The 16,042-nt window shown below is 41.9% G+C and overlaps 1 protein-coding gene across 7 annotated transcripts in view; it reads right to left on the bottom strand.

Moving 5' to 3' along the window:
* Positions 1–16,042, bottom strand: part of NSD1 (nuclear receptor binding SET domain protein 1) — a 176,995-nt gene that overhangs the window by 35,873 nt on the left and 125,080 nt on the right. For all 7 annotated transcript variants that reach the window (XM_015141499.3, XM_015141502.3, XM_015141497.3 and 4 more), the window contains 3 exons: positions 13,191–13,314; positions 7,690–7,890; positions 5,030–5,209 (listed from right to left, as the gene is read on the bottom strand). In XM_015141499.3, coding sequence (XP_014996985.2) covers positions 5,030–5,209; positions 7,690–7,890; positions 13,191–13,314 — 505 coding nt within the window. The remainder of the gene's footprint in view (positions 1–5,029; positions 5,210–7,689; positions 7,891–13,190; positions 13,315–16,042) is intronic.

Below are 16,042 nucleotides of genomic sequence, written 5' to 3'. Positions count from 1 at the left end.
GATCTGCCAGCTCGGCCTCCCAAAGTGCTGGGATTATAGGCACGAGCCATTGCACCCGACCCATTTTTGCAAATGTTTTTTTTTTTTTTGAGACAGGGTCTCGCTTTGTCACACAGGCTGGAGTGCAGGCACACAATTTCAGCTCACTGCAACCTCCGTCTCCCTGGTTCAAGTGATTCTTCTGCCTTAGCCTCCTGAGTAGCTGGGCCTACAGGCATGCACCACCATGCCCAGCTAATTTTTGTATTTTTAGTAGAGACCGGTTTCGCCATGTTGGCCAGGCTGGTCCTGAACTCCTGGCCTCAAGTGATCCTTCTGCCTCCCAAAGTGCTGGGATTACAGGCATAAGCCACCGTGTACAGCCCATTTTAGCAAATATTTTAAATTGCATTTGTTGCAATATGTTATTTGACACACATGAAGAAAGTATGGCCTCTCAGATATATTGCTGGAAAAGAGTGCTAAAATAACCTGTTCAATAACTATGGATATTCATTCTTTGATACTATACTAAAACTCCATAGTGTAGAGTTTAGTTGCAATGTGGAAACTGAAACTATGTCACTAAACTTAAAACAACTACACTAAAATTCATTAATCTGTCTTCTACTTTGAATGGATCTTTTACACATGCAAGGTTTTTAACATCATGTATTAGCTATATTAAAAATATTGCCTTGTCCCTACTAAAAATACAAAAAATTGGCTGGGCATGGTGGCACACACCTGTAGTCCCAGCTACTCGGGAAGCTGAGGCAGGAGGATTGCTTGAACCCGGGAGGAGGGGGTTGCAGTGAGTTGAGATCACGCCACTGCACTCCAGCCTGAGGACAGAGCCAGACTCCGTCTCAAAAAGAAAAAAAGGTTCATTGAGTCATATGTATCTTCAAAATGGCCTATTATAATACTTTTAAAATCACATTTATTAATACTACCATGATCCCATCAGTAAGTACTAAGAAGCTGTCAAGCTGAAGGTAGAAGATAATAGTTTATGAAAATTTTAATTTTCACTTAAAAGCTCAAATTTTATCATTGGCCATTATTTTGCAGTTGTTTTTCTTGAATTGACAGGCTCACAGTTGTTCATTTTCAAGTAAATGTCTGCTACATATCCAAGCATGAATAACCACAGTTTATCAGTAACTCTTACAATTAAAAATGGTGTTCCATGAACAATGTGGATAGTTCAGCTTGAAACTCAGTTGCATGAGTGCTTTAACTCATGATAACCATCAGTATGCAAAGAAACTGCTTTATGTGTACTTCCCACTTCATCACAGAGAATAGGAAAACAATGTTCACTTCATGGACAGGATACAATAAAACTAAGGTTTTTTACTTCAAGAAACTTCTAAGGTGAAACTGCCATGCTTTTACTGCAAGTAGGTGATGATACAGAACGCAATGACTGCTTATTTGTATTGGTTTGGAGGTACTGCCTTGGTTTATACTAAGGTGGCAGCAGTTTTACCCTTCCACTGACTGTGTACTATCTTTCAGATTTCAACTAAGTGAACAAAGCTTCCAGAATTAACTAAACTCCAGTCTTTGGCTACAGAGACAATATATCGCAAGTAAGGAAAATTCTTCTTTTACAGAATTATTGGCATAAACATACACCTGTTAATACAAATCTCCTTAGTGATGTGATAAGTCTCAACCAATTTAGAAAGTTTATTTTGCCAAGGTAAAGAACACGTCCATGACACAACCTCAGGAGATCCTGGCAACATGTGCCCAAGGTGGTGGGGGTACAGCTTGCTTTTATATATTTTAGGGAGATAAGAGACATCAGTATGTGTAACATTGTCATTAGTTCTGGGAGGGGCTTGGGGTTCCAGGTCATAAGTAGGTAAAAAACAAAAGGTTGCATTCTTTTGAGTCCTTCATCAGCCTTTCACTGAATATACAATTTAATCTGGCTCAGTGAATCTGCATTTTTACATAAACAATAGGGCAGAGAAAGCAATCAGGTATGCATTTGTCTCAGATGAGCATAGGATGACTTTCTGTCCCACACCAGTGAAGATAAGCTATCGGTTTCCATTGCCAGGGTGAAATTCAACAGAACAGAGCAATTCTCCTGTCTCAGCCTCCCAAGCAGCTGGGATTACAGGCTTCCGCCATCACACCTGGCTAATTTTTGTATTTTCAGTAGAGACGGGGTTTCACCATGTTGGCCAGGCTGGTCTCAAACTCCTGACCTCATGTGATCCACCTGCCTCAGCCTCCGAAAGTGCTGGGATTAGAGGTGTGAGCCATGGCGCCTGGCCTGTAGCTGTATTATTGAGGAATAAAATGGGAGGCAGGTTTTCCTGATGTAGTTCCAAGCTTGACTTTTCCCTTGACTTAGTGATTTGGGGCTCCTGGGATTTATTTTCCTTTCACAGTGATAGCTATTTTTTTTTTGGCTGTTTTTTGTTTTGTTTTGTTTATGAGGTCAGTCTCACTATATTGCCCAGCCTGGTCTTGAATTCCTGGGCTCAAGCAATCCTCCCACCTTGGCCTCCTGAATAGCTGGGACTACAGGCATGCACCACCGTGTTCAGCTTCTTTAGTGATATCTTAAGAAAGAGGAAAGAAAAAGAAGGTATTGTTTTCTTGGAGAAAGTCATCTTGCAGGGAAAGTGGGTAATAACAAAGATAATTTTTAGAAGAAAATCAAACAAAATGAGGCAGGCTGTGGAAAAAGACAGCCCTACAGAGAATTAAAAATGAGACCAGAGACCATTTAAACTTACTTTCTCACTGTGCAAGGGTTTTAATCATATCTTTTCATTTAATTGATGCTATGTGATAAATACGACTGTGTGATAGGGAATGGAGCCTATATTTTATAAACAAGCAAACCAAGACTTAGTAAAGCAATTTGACTAAAGAGACAAGCCAGAATTCAAACTTGGACTTCGAGCCAGAATTCAAACTTGGACTTCGAGATTCGAAGTATAACGCTCATTCTATTACATATATTGACTCTTTATAAAATTAGTCCCTCAGAATGTTCAGAGCCAGCCAGGTTTTCAGGAAATTGTATAATTAATAAGTAGATAATAAAAAAATTATTTCCAAGTAACTACTAAATCAACAAAATAAAATCTCAAAATAAAAGAGAAAACTGAAGAACTGGTGCCACCCTCATCACCAGAAGATAGTGGAGCAAAGTCCACGAGGAACCTAGAAAAATACCATTACAAAATACCAATACCATTACCACGAACTTAGAAAAGTATCATTTACCTTTGTACTAGATATCCTTCTAGTACAAAGGCAAATGATGCCTCAAAGCAGAGAAATGAATACCTGTGGGCTCACAAAAGTTCAGACAACCAAGAGAAAAACTGAAATAAGGAATTCAGAACTTTAACCAGTTAACATACTGGTGATGAGTGCTAAAATCTTCCATTTAACTAGCAAAAATCAAGTTGTCAGGGATGATAAGCATAGAAAAGAAAGTATGTGAAAGGTTAACACTAACTCTGTTCTAAAAAACAAGTGTTTTAAAAATGAATAAAATGGCCGGGCAAACTGGCTCACGCCTGTAATCCTAGCACTTTTGGGAAGCCGAGGAGAATGGATCAACTGAGGTCAGAAGTTAGAGACCAGCCTGGCCAACATGGTGAAACCCCAACTCCACCAAAAAAAAAAAAAAAAAAAAAAAAAAAAATTGTGGGGCACAATGTTGGGCGCCTGTAATCCCAGCTACTCAGGAGGCTGAGGCAGGAGAATTGCTTGAACCAGTGGGGGCGGGGTGGGGAGCAGCGTGGGGGCAGGGGTTGCAGTGAGCAGAGATTGCACCACTTCACTCCAGCCTGGGCAAAAGAGCGAAGAATAAAATATACAGAAAATTTATCTTTCTTCTAGGTGATCTTTTAAGAACTAATATTCCTTATAATGAGAAAATATATCACTAAAGTTCACAAATCCCTTCACTTTTTCCATCATGTTCACTCTTTTTCTATTAATTTGCATAAAATTGCTTGTTAAAACACAATTACATGATAATACTATTTTCAAGAATTGTTTCTATCTAGGTATCTGACCTATCTGCTGACATGCATGAATGTCTGGAGTAATGCCACTTAATATTAAGCAATGATTTTTTTTTTCTGGTGGTGGAATTAAGTGAATTTTTGTCTTTACTGCTTCAATTGTTTATCATTTTAACAAAACTCAAGTCAGGCCGGGCACGGTGGCTCAAGCCTGTAATCCCAGCACTTTGGGAGGCCGAGACGGGTGGATCACGAGGTCAGGAGATCAAGACCATCCTGGCTAACACGGAGAAACCCCGTCTCTACTAAAAAATACAAAAAACTAGCTGGGTGAGGTGGCGGGCGCCTGTAGTCCCAGCTACTCGGGAGGCTGAGGCAGGAGAATGGCGTAAACCCGGGAGGCGTTGAGCTGAGATCCGGCCACTGCACTCCAGCCGGGGCGAGAGCGAGACTCCGTCTCAAAAAAAAAACAAAAAACAAAACAAAACAAAACAAAACAAAAAAACTCAAGTCATTATTCAAAATAAGAAAAATAAAACCTCTCCCCATTGGGCAACAAAGCCAAGTTTTAAAAGTTCTGCTGGACAGGCGCAGTTCAGCACTTTGGGAGGCCGAGGCGGGCGGATCACTTGAGGTCAGGAGTTTGAGATCAGCCTGGCCAACACGGTAAAATCCTGTCTCTACTAAAAATACAAAAAATTCGTCAGGCGTGGTGGCGGGCACCTGTAATCCCAGCTACTCAGGAGGCTGAGGCAGCAGAATTGCTTGAACGTGGGAGGTGGAGGTTGCAGTGAGCTGAGATTGTGCCACAGCACTCCAGCTTGGGCAACAGAGTGAAATGCTGTCTCAAAAAAATAAAAAAACAAGTTCTGCTATATAATCATTAATTTGGGACATCATTTCCTTAATGGCAGATGAATAGTATCATTTCTAATATTGTTTCCAGTGGCAATATGATGAAAAGTATTTTTGTTCCAATTAAAACATTGATTTAATCCCTTTTTAGACTACAAATAGAGGAAGAAGTGATTTCTTACCTTCTGAGCACACAAAGCACCAGCTAACATTAACATGCTCATGATTTCGGCAGCCTCGCCTAGGGGTAAAGTGATTAGGGCAGATGATACTATTAGATGCAAGGATCTTTGACCCAGCAGCCAGGCAAAAGTCATTGGCGTGGTATGCCACAGGACAGCGGACACAGCGCATCAATCGACCTAAAGCAGGAAAATCAGGGACGAGCAAAAGAAAAACAAAAATATTAAATATAAAAAGAATGTGAGTTATTCAAGTCTATTTGTTAGCATTGAAAAAATGTCACAAATAGAAGGAATGACCACTAAGATGATAGATCTTAAACATTTGATCCATCAAGAAAACTCAGATGGGAGCTATGTGATAAGTCTCCAAAAGGAACCAAATCCCATAACTGTCAGTGAGCCTGCTTCAACAAGGGAAAGCCCAACTCAAACCACTGTCCTCACAGCTAGGAAATCAGCCCCAGAATAAACAGGGAGAGGGGAGAGAACAATGTTTGCCTGGAACTCTGTGATTCTTAAAGCCTTTCAAGTGAACGAACCTTTCTACCATCTCCAGAGGAAATACATCCCCTCAAATACTTCATCTATTATAAACCATCACCGAACCACCACCAAAACCTCTAATGCAATCTGTAACAACAATTAAAAATAAGAAAGTAGCCAATAGTTAAACTGCAACTCTTTTCATTTTTCTTTGTATTAATAAAGACATGGGGTTTCCCTGTGTTGCCAAGGCTGGACGTGACCTCAAAGTCTGTGTGCTCAAACAGTCCTCCCACTTCCTGCTTTACCTTCCCAAGAAGCTGGAACTACAGGTGTACACCATCATATTCATCGAAACTGCAATTTTGATCCAACAAGTTAAATTACTTATGAGACCCATAAGGCCAGGAAATAATCCTAAAAAAAGTACTGACAGTCTGATTAAAAGAAACATCAACACTGCTAAATTTTGCCTCCTTAATCCTCTATAGAAAAAGTTAAGGCTCTTTTGGCACACATGAATTTACCAGCAGAGATACAGTATTGGGTTTTTCCAGGCGCGGTGGCTCACACCTGTAATCCCAGCACTTTGGAAGGCCAAGTCAGGCAGATCACCTGAGGTCAGGGGTTCCAGAACAGTCTGGACAACATGGCGAAACCCCGTCTATACTAAAATTATAAAAAGTAGCAGGGAGTGGTGGCAAGCACCTGTAATCCAAGCTACTCCAGGGGCTGAGGCATGAGAATCTCTTGAACCTCTGGGAGGTGGACATTGCAGTGAGTTGAGATCACACTGGGCAACAGAGCGAGACTTCCTGTTTTAAAACAAAACAAAACAAACAAAAAACAAAAACACGCTGGGCGAGGTGGCTCATGCCTATAATCCCAGCACTTTGGGAGGCCGAGGCAGGAGGATTACCTGAGGTCAGGAGTTCGAGACCAGACTGACCAATATGATGAAACCCTGTCTCTACTAAAAATACAAAAATTAGCTGGGCATGGTGGCATGTTCCTGTAATCCCAGCTAGTCAGGAGGCTGAGACAGGAGAATCATTTGAACCCGGGAGGTGAGGTTGCAGTGAGCCAAGATCGTGCCATTGCACTCCAGGTTGGGCAACAAAAGTGAAATTCCATCTCAAAAAAAACAAACAACAGCAGCAACAAAAACAAACACCTTGTCTTACCAAAGAGAACACATTTCAAAACTCAAGTTTATCTATATGCACAGTTTTGGAAAACTCAGGTTTCACCTTAACTATGAAGCAGAAGAAATTTCTAGGACAAGAGTTTTCATTAAAAAAAAAAAAAATGAACCCCCAATCCTGCCTTGACATGCATTTCTGAATGATATGACATATAGAAACCAGAGATATAAAAATGGCCCAAGGGGGTCGGGCGTGGTGGCTCACGCCTGTAATGCCAGCACTTTGGGAGGCTGAGGTGGGTGGATCACGAGATCAGGAGATCGAGACCGGGCGAGAGAGCAAGACTCCGTCTCAAAAAAAAAAAAAAGCCCAGGGGAAGACTACACTCTGGTTTTCTAATCAATTAGGGAGAAGAGGACGTGCAGCTGAACACTTTCTCAAACTACATTTCATATGAAATCCAAATATTCAATACCCTACCACATAACCACATTGTGTTCTGTGGAGCCCTGGCACTGCCTGGCTGCTGAACTAGTTCATTATGTCCCTCTTCTCTCCCAAATACAATGTTGGTAATCTCTCTGATAAAACCTAGAGAGACACCATAAAGTGACATGATGGATTGCATTTGAAAATATCTGTTGCCAGCCAGGTGCGGTGGCTCACGCCTGTAATCCCAGCACTTTGGGAGGCCGAGGCGGGTGGATCACGAGGTCAGGAGATCTAGACCATCCTAGCTAACACGGTGAAACCCTGTCTCTACTAAAAATACAAAAATTTAGCCAGGCATGGTGGTGGGCACCTGTAGTCCCAGCTACTCAGGAGGCTGAGGCAGGAGAATGGCGTTAACCCAGGAGGTGGAGCTTGCAGTGAGTTGAGATCACGCCACTGCACTTCAGCCTGGGCAACAGAGCGAGACTCCGTCTCAAAAAGAAAAAAAAAAAAGAAAGAAAGAAAGAAAAAGAAAATATCTGTTGCCAATGAAACTGAGGTTTTACAGTTAGAGTGGTCCACATGAGAAATCCATACCTTTAGATGCAGAAACATTGGCTGGATTAGCAGCATGACAGGTTATACAGATGTGGAGGGAGCACCGGAAGCCCTTGTTCTGCATAACAGTGGGTGGGTACTTCTGGACACATTCTTCATGGTAAAACTTTCCACACAAGGGTAGAAGGCACCTTTTAACATCTTCCCCACTCTGCTTACATACAAAACAGGTATGGATTCCTGAGAAACCAAAAGAAGATAAATTAATAAGAATTCAAGAATCTACCAAATGCTAAACCATTAGCTGAAAAGTTTGTAAGAAATTTTATAATGGACTGATAGGGCTGACATCATCTGACCCCACTGTAACAATCTTAGTATTATTATAAATGAACTATCTGATAATACACACTCCCTGATGTGATACAACAGATAGTACATGTTGTCTACAGAAAATGTTTGCCGCTGGCACCCCCGCCAAAAAAAGAAAAAACTCAAACCTAATCCAGCCCCTGGACTAACTACAAGTTTACAGGAAATATGGATGACAGAGGAACAAGTTAAGGGGGTATCTCCCAGGAGGCAACCAACAAAATTTAAGTTGGGCTGGGCGAGGAGGCTCATGCCTATAATCCCAGCACTCTGGGAGGCCGTGGTGAGTGGCTGGCTTGATTCCAGGAGGTCAAGACCAGCCCAGGCAACATGGCGAAACTCCACCTCTACTAAACATACAAAAATTAGCTGGGCGTGGTGGTGCATGCCCGTGGTCCCAGCTACTTAAGAGGCTGACACAGGAGGATCACTTGAGCCTGGAAAATGGAGATTGACTGAGCTGAGATCACACCAGTAGACTCCAGCCTGGGTGACAGAGCCAGACCCTGCCTCAAAAAAACAAAACAAAAAAAAGGTGTGGGGGCAGTATTGTTATAGATAAGTAGAAACTAAAGAGATTAGTATAGGCCGGGCGCGGTGGCTCACGCCTGTAATCCCAGCACTTTGGGAGGCCGAGGCGGGCGGATCACGAGGTCAGGAGATTGAGACCATCCTGGCTAACACAGTGAAACCCTGTCTCTACTAAAAATGCAAAAAATTAGCCGGGTGTGGCAGCGGGCGCCTGTAGTCCCAGCTACTTGGGAGGCTGAGGCAGGAGAATGGTGTGAACCCAGGAGGCGGAGCTTGCAGTGAGCCGAGATCGTGCCACTGCACTCCAGCCTGGGCGACTGAGTAAGACTCCGTCTCAAAAAAAAAAAAAAGAGATGTATAAAAAAGTTTACACTACAGGAAATCACCTGACATACAATGCTGGTAATCTCCCTAAGAAAACCTACAGAGAAGCTTTTGGCCTCTCTCTGGATCTAGATCTTGATTCAAAACATAATAAAAAGACATCCCTGAGACAAATGAGAAAATCTGAAAATGAACTGGCTGGTAGATGACACAAATAAGTTATCATATATTCTTGCTATACATTAGATGTTGTATCTGTTAGAAACCCTTTGAAATATATGGAGAAAATGAGACAGAAGTTGACAACTATTGAAATTAACTGAATACATGGAGATTCTTTACATTGTTCTACCCTGGTGTATGTCTTAAGATTTTTGTAATAAAAAGTCAAAACCAGGCTAGAAGTTCAAGACTAGCCTGGGGAACACAGTGAGACACCTTCTCTACTAGAAATACAAAACAATTAGCTGAGTGTGGTGGCAGGTGCCTATAATCCCAACTACCACAGAGGCTGAGACACGAAATCTCTTGAAACTGGGAGGTGGAGGTTGCAGTGAGCTGAGATCACACCACCGTACTCCAGCCTGGGCCACAGAAGGAGACTCTGTCTCAGAAAAAAATAAAATAAAATAAAATAATAAAAACATAAAACACAGACCTCTATCACTCTGTAAGATGCAGTGCAACATAAGAAAAAGAGCCTAAGCTTGACAGGCAAACAGACCTCAACATGAATCCTCCTGCAGGCAATTGCTGGAAATGGAAGCTCATTCAAATCACCCATTTTATCTATAAACACTGAGAACATCCAGCAAATAAATATTTTAAGAAATATTAAACAGGCAAAACCCTACCTGATGCTGAATAACTGGTAGCTTTTTTTTTTTTTTTTTTTGGTGACTCAATCTCCCTCTGTCGCCCAGGATGGAGTGCAGTGGCATGATGTCAGCTCACTGCAACCACCTCCTGGGATCAAGTGATTCTTGTGCCTCAGCCTCCCAAGTACATGAGATTACAGGCACCCACGACCATGACTGGCTAATTTTTGTATTTTTAGTAGAGACGAGGTTTCGCCACGTTGGCCAGGCTGGTCTCAAACTTCTGACTTTAAATAATCCACCCACCTTAGCCTCCCAAAGTGCTGGGATTACAGGAGTGGTAGCTATTATTAAACCTGAGCAATCTAAACAAAGATGTGATCACCCTATTGCAGGAAAATAGGGTAAGCCAAGAGCACTAATAAATGACTCCCATTTCTTACACTGTACCAAAACTGGTAAAACTTCCTACTCTCAAAGATAATAACTTTCCTAGGAAAAAAGGGAAACAAAACCACAAATTTAAAAAACCAAAAATAAAAAAATTATATCTTCTCTATACCTCATGTCATATGCAAAAATTAATACAAAATAGATCATAGACCTAATAGTGAAATGTAAAACTAAAAAATTCTATGAAGAAAACATAGAACTAAAAATCTATGTGACACTGGCCGGGCACAGCGGCTCACACCTGTAATCCCAGCACTTTGGGAGTTTGGGAGGCCAAGGCGGGTGGATTATCTGAGATCAGGAGTTTGAGAACAGCCTGGCCAACATGGTGAAACCTTGTCTCTATTAAAAATGCAAAAATTAGCTGGGCATGGTGGCACATGCCTGGTATCCTGGCTACTAGGGAGACTGAGGCACAAGAATCACTTGAACCTGGGAGGTGGAGGTGGGAGTGAGTGACATCGTGCCACTGTACTCCGGCCTGGGTGACAGAGTGAGACTCTGTCGCAGATTAAAAAGAAAAAACAAAACAAAAAAAACTTTGTGACACTGGGTTAAGCAAAACTTCTTAGCTATGACAGCAAATCACAGTCCATAAAAAGAACAAATTGATAAACTGGATTTAATAAAAATTAAGAACTATTAATCTTACAAACACATCATTAAGAAAATGAAAAAGTTGGCCAGGCGCAGTGGCATGTAATCCCAACACTTTGGGAGGCCAAGGCAAGTGGACCGCCTGAGGTTGGGAGTTTGAGACCAGCCTGACCAACAGGAGAAACCCCGTCTCTACTAAAAACACAAAAATTAGCTGGGTGTGGTGGCACATGCCTGTAATCCCAGCTACTCCGGAGGGTGAGGCAGGAGAATTGCTTGAACCCAGGAGGAGGAGGTTGTAGTGAGCCGAGATTACGCCATTGCACTCCAACCCGGGCGACAGTATGAGACTCCATCTCAAGAGAAAAAAAGAAAAAAGAAAATGGGGCCAGGAATTGTGTGTTAATGTTACACCTATAATCCCAACACTTTCATAGGCTGAACAAGGAGGACTGCTTAATCCCAGGAGTTCAAAACCAGCCCGGTAATGATGTAATAAAACCCTGTCTTTAAAAAAAAATTTTTAAATTTGCCAGGCATGTGGCAGGCACCTGTAGTCCCAGCTACTAAGGAGGCTGAGCCAGAAGGATTGCTTGAGCCTGGAAGGTTGAGGCTGCAGTGAGCCAGAATCATAGCAGTGTACTCCAGCCTAGGCGACACAGAGAGACCCTGTCTCAAGGAAAAAAAAAAGAAAAATGGGAGGGGGAGGGAAGGGGCAGGGAGGGTACAAAGTGTTCAAAAACTTGAATGTTCTCAGTAGCTTTATTTATAATAACCAAAACAGGAAACAACCCAAATGTCTATCAACAGATGAATGGATCAACAACCAAGTAAATCCACACAACAAACTACTACTCAGTGATAAAAAGAAATGAACTACCAATACACACAACAACCTTACTGAATCTCAAAATAATAATGCGGAGTGATGATTTCACAGGTGCATACATATATACATACCAAAATTTATCAACTCATACACTTGAAATATGTGCAATTTTTTGCACTTCAATTCTGCCTTAATAGAGCTGTTTTACACACTCAAACTGATTTTCCTCTTGACCTTATAATATCCTCCCTTTAGGTACTGTCTTCCTTTCTGCTGAAGTCAAGTTTCTTCAAGAAGTTATATATACGGCTATCCACTCACCCTTCAATCTAGTGTAATGAGACATCCTCTGGCAAAAATTGAGGCATTTTCTCACTGCCACATACAAAATCCTCCCTTCAATCCAGAACCTCTTTAGTGTCTTTGCTACATCTGCCCCTACAGGTAACACCTGACTCCTGTGGCTTCAGAGATATTGACTAGCTCCTCCTCTCCTTCCAGTAACTGGTTATAAGAGCATATATGCCCAGGTAGTGTCACTGACCATTATCTTATCCTAATGACACTTTTTCTTTGGGAAGTATGATCCATATGTGCAGCTTCAATGACTTACAGGCATAAGATCTATACCCCAGCCCTGAGTTCTTCACTGTTTACATGCTGTAACATCTACATATCATGCTTAAAAAAAAAAAAGAGAGAGAGAGAGAGAGTGAGAGAACACTTTCCAGCCTGGGCAACATAGTTAAGACCCCCATCTCAATAAAAAATAAAAAAATATTACCCATGCATGGTGGCAAGTGGCTGTAGTCCCAGCTACTTGGGAAGCTGATTGCTTGAGCCCAGGAGCTCAAGACTACAATGAGCTACGATCACGCCACTGCACTCCAACCTGGACAAGACCTCATCTCTTATTTAAAAACAAAAAAAAAAGAACACTTTACTTAGCACAGCTTTATGAAGTGCTTTACCAGCTGGTCTCAGCTGACTATCCCTATTTTCTAATCCAATCTAAGCATTATAACTCACAAATAATCTTTTAACTTTTTTAGTAAATATTTTTATTGATGTATGATGTACACACCGTAAAGTACACACATCCTAAGAGTATAGTTGATGAAGTAAACATGCTCATGTAATCACTATGCAGATTAAGAAATATAAAACATTACCAGTAACCAAGAAGCCCTCATAGTTACTGCCTATGCCTCTTAACTAAAATATCCTAAACTCTAAACATACTGGCTTGTATTCTATATTCCCCAAATGTTTTACACATTTTCATTACTGGACCTTCTGCCCTTCCCCTCCCGACACCAATTTCTCTTTCTCTCTTACAGCTAAACACAGATATCTTCCTCTATGGCATTAGCTCATCTTTGCTTACATTACACGCTGAATGTATCACCAATACAATGCTTTTTGCGCTATATTATGCTACCCATTTATTATTCACTTGGTAGCTTTTCTGAAAGCAGTGACTCCACAGCACCATTTCTATATCTGTAACAACTAGCCCAGTGTTGCCACAAAATAGTGTCTCCAATAAATGTCTTTCCTGAAAAACTTAAAATTCAAACTTTCTTTGGAGGAAGACCATTCGATATCTACTTTACCTGTGCGACATTCATTGCAAATAAATTTTCCTCTTGGCATCTCAGTCAATCCAAGGCACTCCAGGTGGAAAGCCCCGCAGCACTGAGCCTCACATAACAGCAGCTCACCCAATTTTTCACAATTCTGTTAAGAGAAAGAAAACATCTATCTGTTTTTCCACGTTTGAGAATCAAGGGTAAAACCAAGGCCGGGCGCGGTGGCTCAAGCCTGTAATCCCAGCACTTTGGGAGGCCGAGACGGGTGGATCACGAGGTCAGGAGATCGAGACCATCCTGGCGAACACCGTGAAACCCCGTCTCTACTAAAAAATACAAAAAACTAGCCGGGCGAGGTGGCGGGCGCCTGTAGTCCCAACTACTCGGGAGGCTGAGGCAGGAGAATGGCGTAAACCTGGGAGGCGGAGCTTGCAGTGAGCTGAGATCCGGCCACTGCACTCCAGCCCGGGCTACAGAGCGAGACTCCGTCTCAAAAAAAAAAAAAAAAAAAAGGGTAAAACCAGTGTCAGTGGGTTAAAGTAAACAAAGGTTAAAAGTGGCAGAAAATGAGGTGAGAAAGAGACAAGGGCCTGTAGTTGTAGATTTTATTCTAGTTAAAAAGGTGTACCATTGGAGAACTTTACCAAAGGAAAGCTAAAATCAGGTATTCATTTTTAAAAAGAATGTTCTGACTGCTACATGGAAAATGAGTTCAAGAGTCAAAAGGTCAGAAAAGAGCATAGAGATAAACCAGAAAGCTACTGAATGGTTCAAGCAACTGACACTGGCTAGCTAGACTTGGGCCATAAAGTTCCAAAAGAGCTCCCACCAAGGTCTGAACAGCCCTTTTGGGACACACCTAGAACCATCCCAAAGAGAGATCATTTTTCTGAAATAATCTCAGCTAAGACAGGGCCTCACTTAAGACAGGGGCTTAGGAAATAAAACAATGTAAGATTTATGATTTTTTTTTTTTTTTTTTTTTTTTTTGAGACAGAGTCTTGCTCTGTCGCCCACGAGGGAGCACAATGGCGCAATCTTGGCTCACTGCCACCTGTGCTGCCCGGGGTTCAACTGATTCTCCTGCCTCAGCCTCCCGAGTAGCTGGGATTAGAGGCATGCGCCACCACGCCTGGCTAATTTTTATATTTCTAGTAGAGATGGGGTTTCACCATGTTGGCCAGGCTGGTCTGAAACTCCTGACCTCGTGGTCCACCCACCTTGGCCTCCCAAAGTGCTGGGATTACAGGTGTGGGCCACCGCACCCAGCCCAAATATTTTTTAAAGCCATGTATTACTATGAAAAGCGAACAAGGGGAAAGGTGACTAAGTTTTAGCTTCAAAAACTCATAGAAACAGAATAGGTCTTGATCACTTAAGAATTAAAGGTTAAATAAAAAACTAACTAGGACAGCTTTAGGGAGAAAGGTTAGAAAGGTAGCCTGGAATTGATAGGGGACCCCAGGGACTTTATCAACCTATAGTCTGAGCTATCTTCAAACGTCTGATTCCCATTATCTACTATTCACATGTAAAAATTGAAAAATAGTATTATATATTATACTTTGCATATTCAGAGCACCAATAACATGTTTTTATATATAGTAAAAAAATTGACCTTCAGCACTTAAATAGGAAAACGTTAATTACAATGTGAATAAGAAACAAAAGTTTCGCATTAACTAAATGTTATAGACTAATTCTTCAACTGGGATAACCACATAATTTATCTTTCAAACTGGGACACTTGAGAGTGAAAGGAAGAGCTATTAATAAATTATGACAGCACAAGGGACCTACACAAAGACTGATCCAGACAAGCCAGGACCATAGGGTCACCTTACCTTTAATCTTTTCATTAAATGATCTTTGTAAAATGTGTTTACACTCTGACTTGTCTCACTAAGTAAATAATGAGCGTAACTGTTTTTGAGGATTAACACTGTTGTTTGGGATCTGGTCCAAGTATGTAATAGTGAAGATAATAGGCAAAGAAACTGGATTGAAATTATATTGGCGGCCGGGCGCGGTGGCTCAAGCCTGTAATCCCAGCACTTTAGGAGGCTGAGATGGGCGGATCACAAGGTCAGGAGATCAAGACCATACTGGCTAACCCAGTGAAACCCCGTCTCTACTAAAAAATACAAAAAACTAGCTGGGCGTGATGGCGGCGCCGGTAGTCCCAGCTGCTCAGGAGGCTGAGGCAGGAGAATGGCGTAAACCCGGGAGGTGGAGCTTGCAGTGAGCTGAGATCCGGCCACTGTACTCCAGCCTGGGCGACAGAGACTCCGTCTCAAAAAAAAAAAAAAAAAAAGAAATTATATTGGCAACAATAACATTTTCTGGCCTGAGTTTACTTTTTTAGAGATCTCAACTTATTTATCTATTGCTATTTATTATTTGTGAGATAGGGTCTCTCTCAGTCACCCAGATGGGAGTGCACTGGCATAACCATGGCTCACTAAAGCCTCTACCTCCCTGGCTTCAGGTGATCCAATGACCTCAGCCTCCCCAGCAAGGGAAATACAGGCACACACTGTCACGCCTGGCTAATTTTTGTATTTTTGGCAGAGACAGGGTTTTACCATGTTGCCCAGGCTGGTCTCAAATTCCTGGGCTCAAATGATCCACCCACATCAGCTTTCCAAAGTGCTGAGATTAGTGCTGTGCTCGGCCTATGGTTTCAGTTTAAAAAAGAAGAATTGGCCGGGGCGGTAGCTCACGCCTGTAATCCCAGCACAAGGTCAGGAGATCGAGACCATCCTGGCCAACATGGTGAAACCTCGTCTCTGCTAAAAAATACAAAAAATTGGCCAGGCATTATGGTGGGCACCTGTAATCCCAGCTACTCAGGAGGTTGAGGCAGGAGAATGGCG

This window comes from Macaca mulatta, chromosome 6 (assembly GCF_049350105.2).
Source record: "Macaca mulatta isolate MMU2019108-1 chromosome 6, T2T-MMU8v2.0, whole genome shotgun sequence".
Lineage (NCBI taxonomy): Eukaryota > Metazoa > Chordata > Mammalia > Primates > Cercopithecidae > Macaca > Macaca mulatta.
This window is presented reverse-complemented; position numbering and strand designations above follow the sequence as displayed.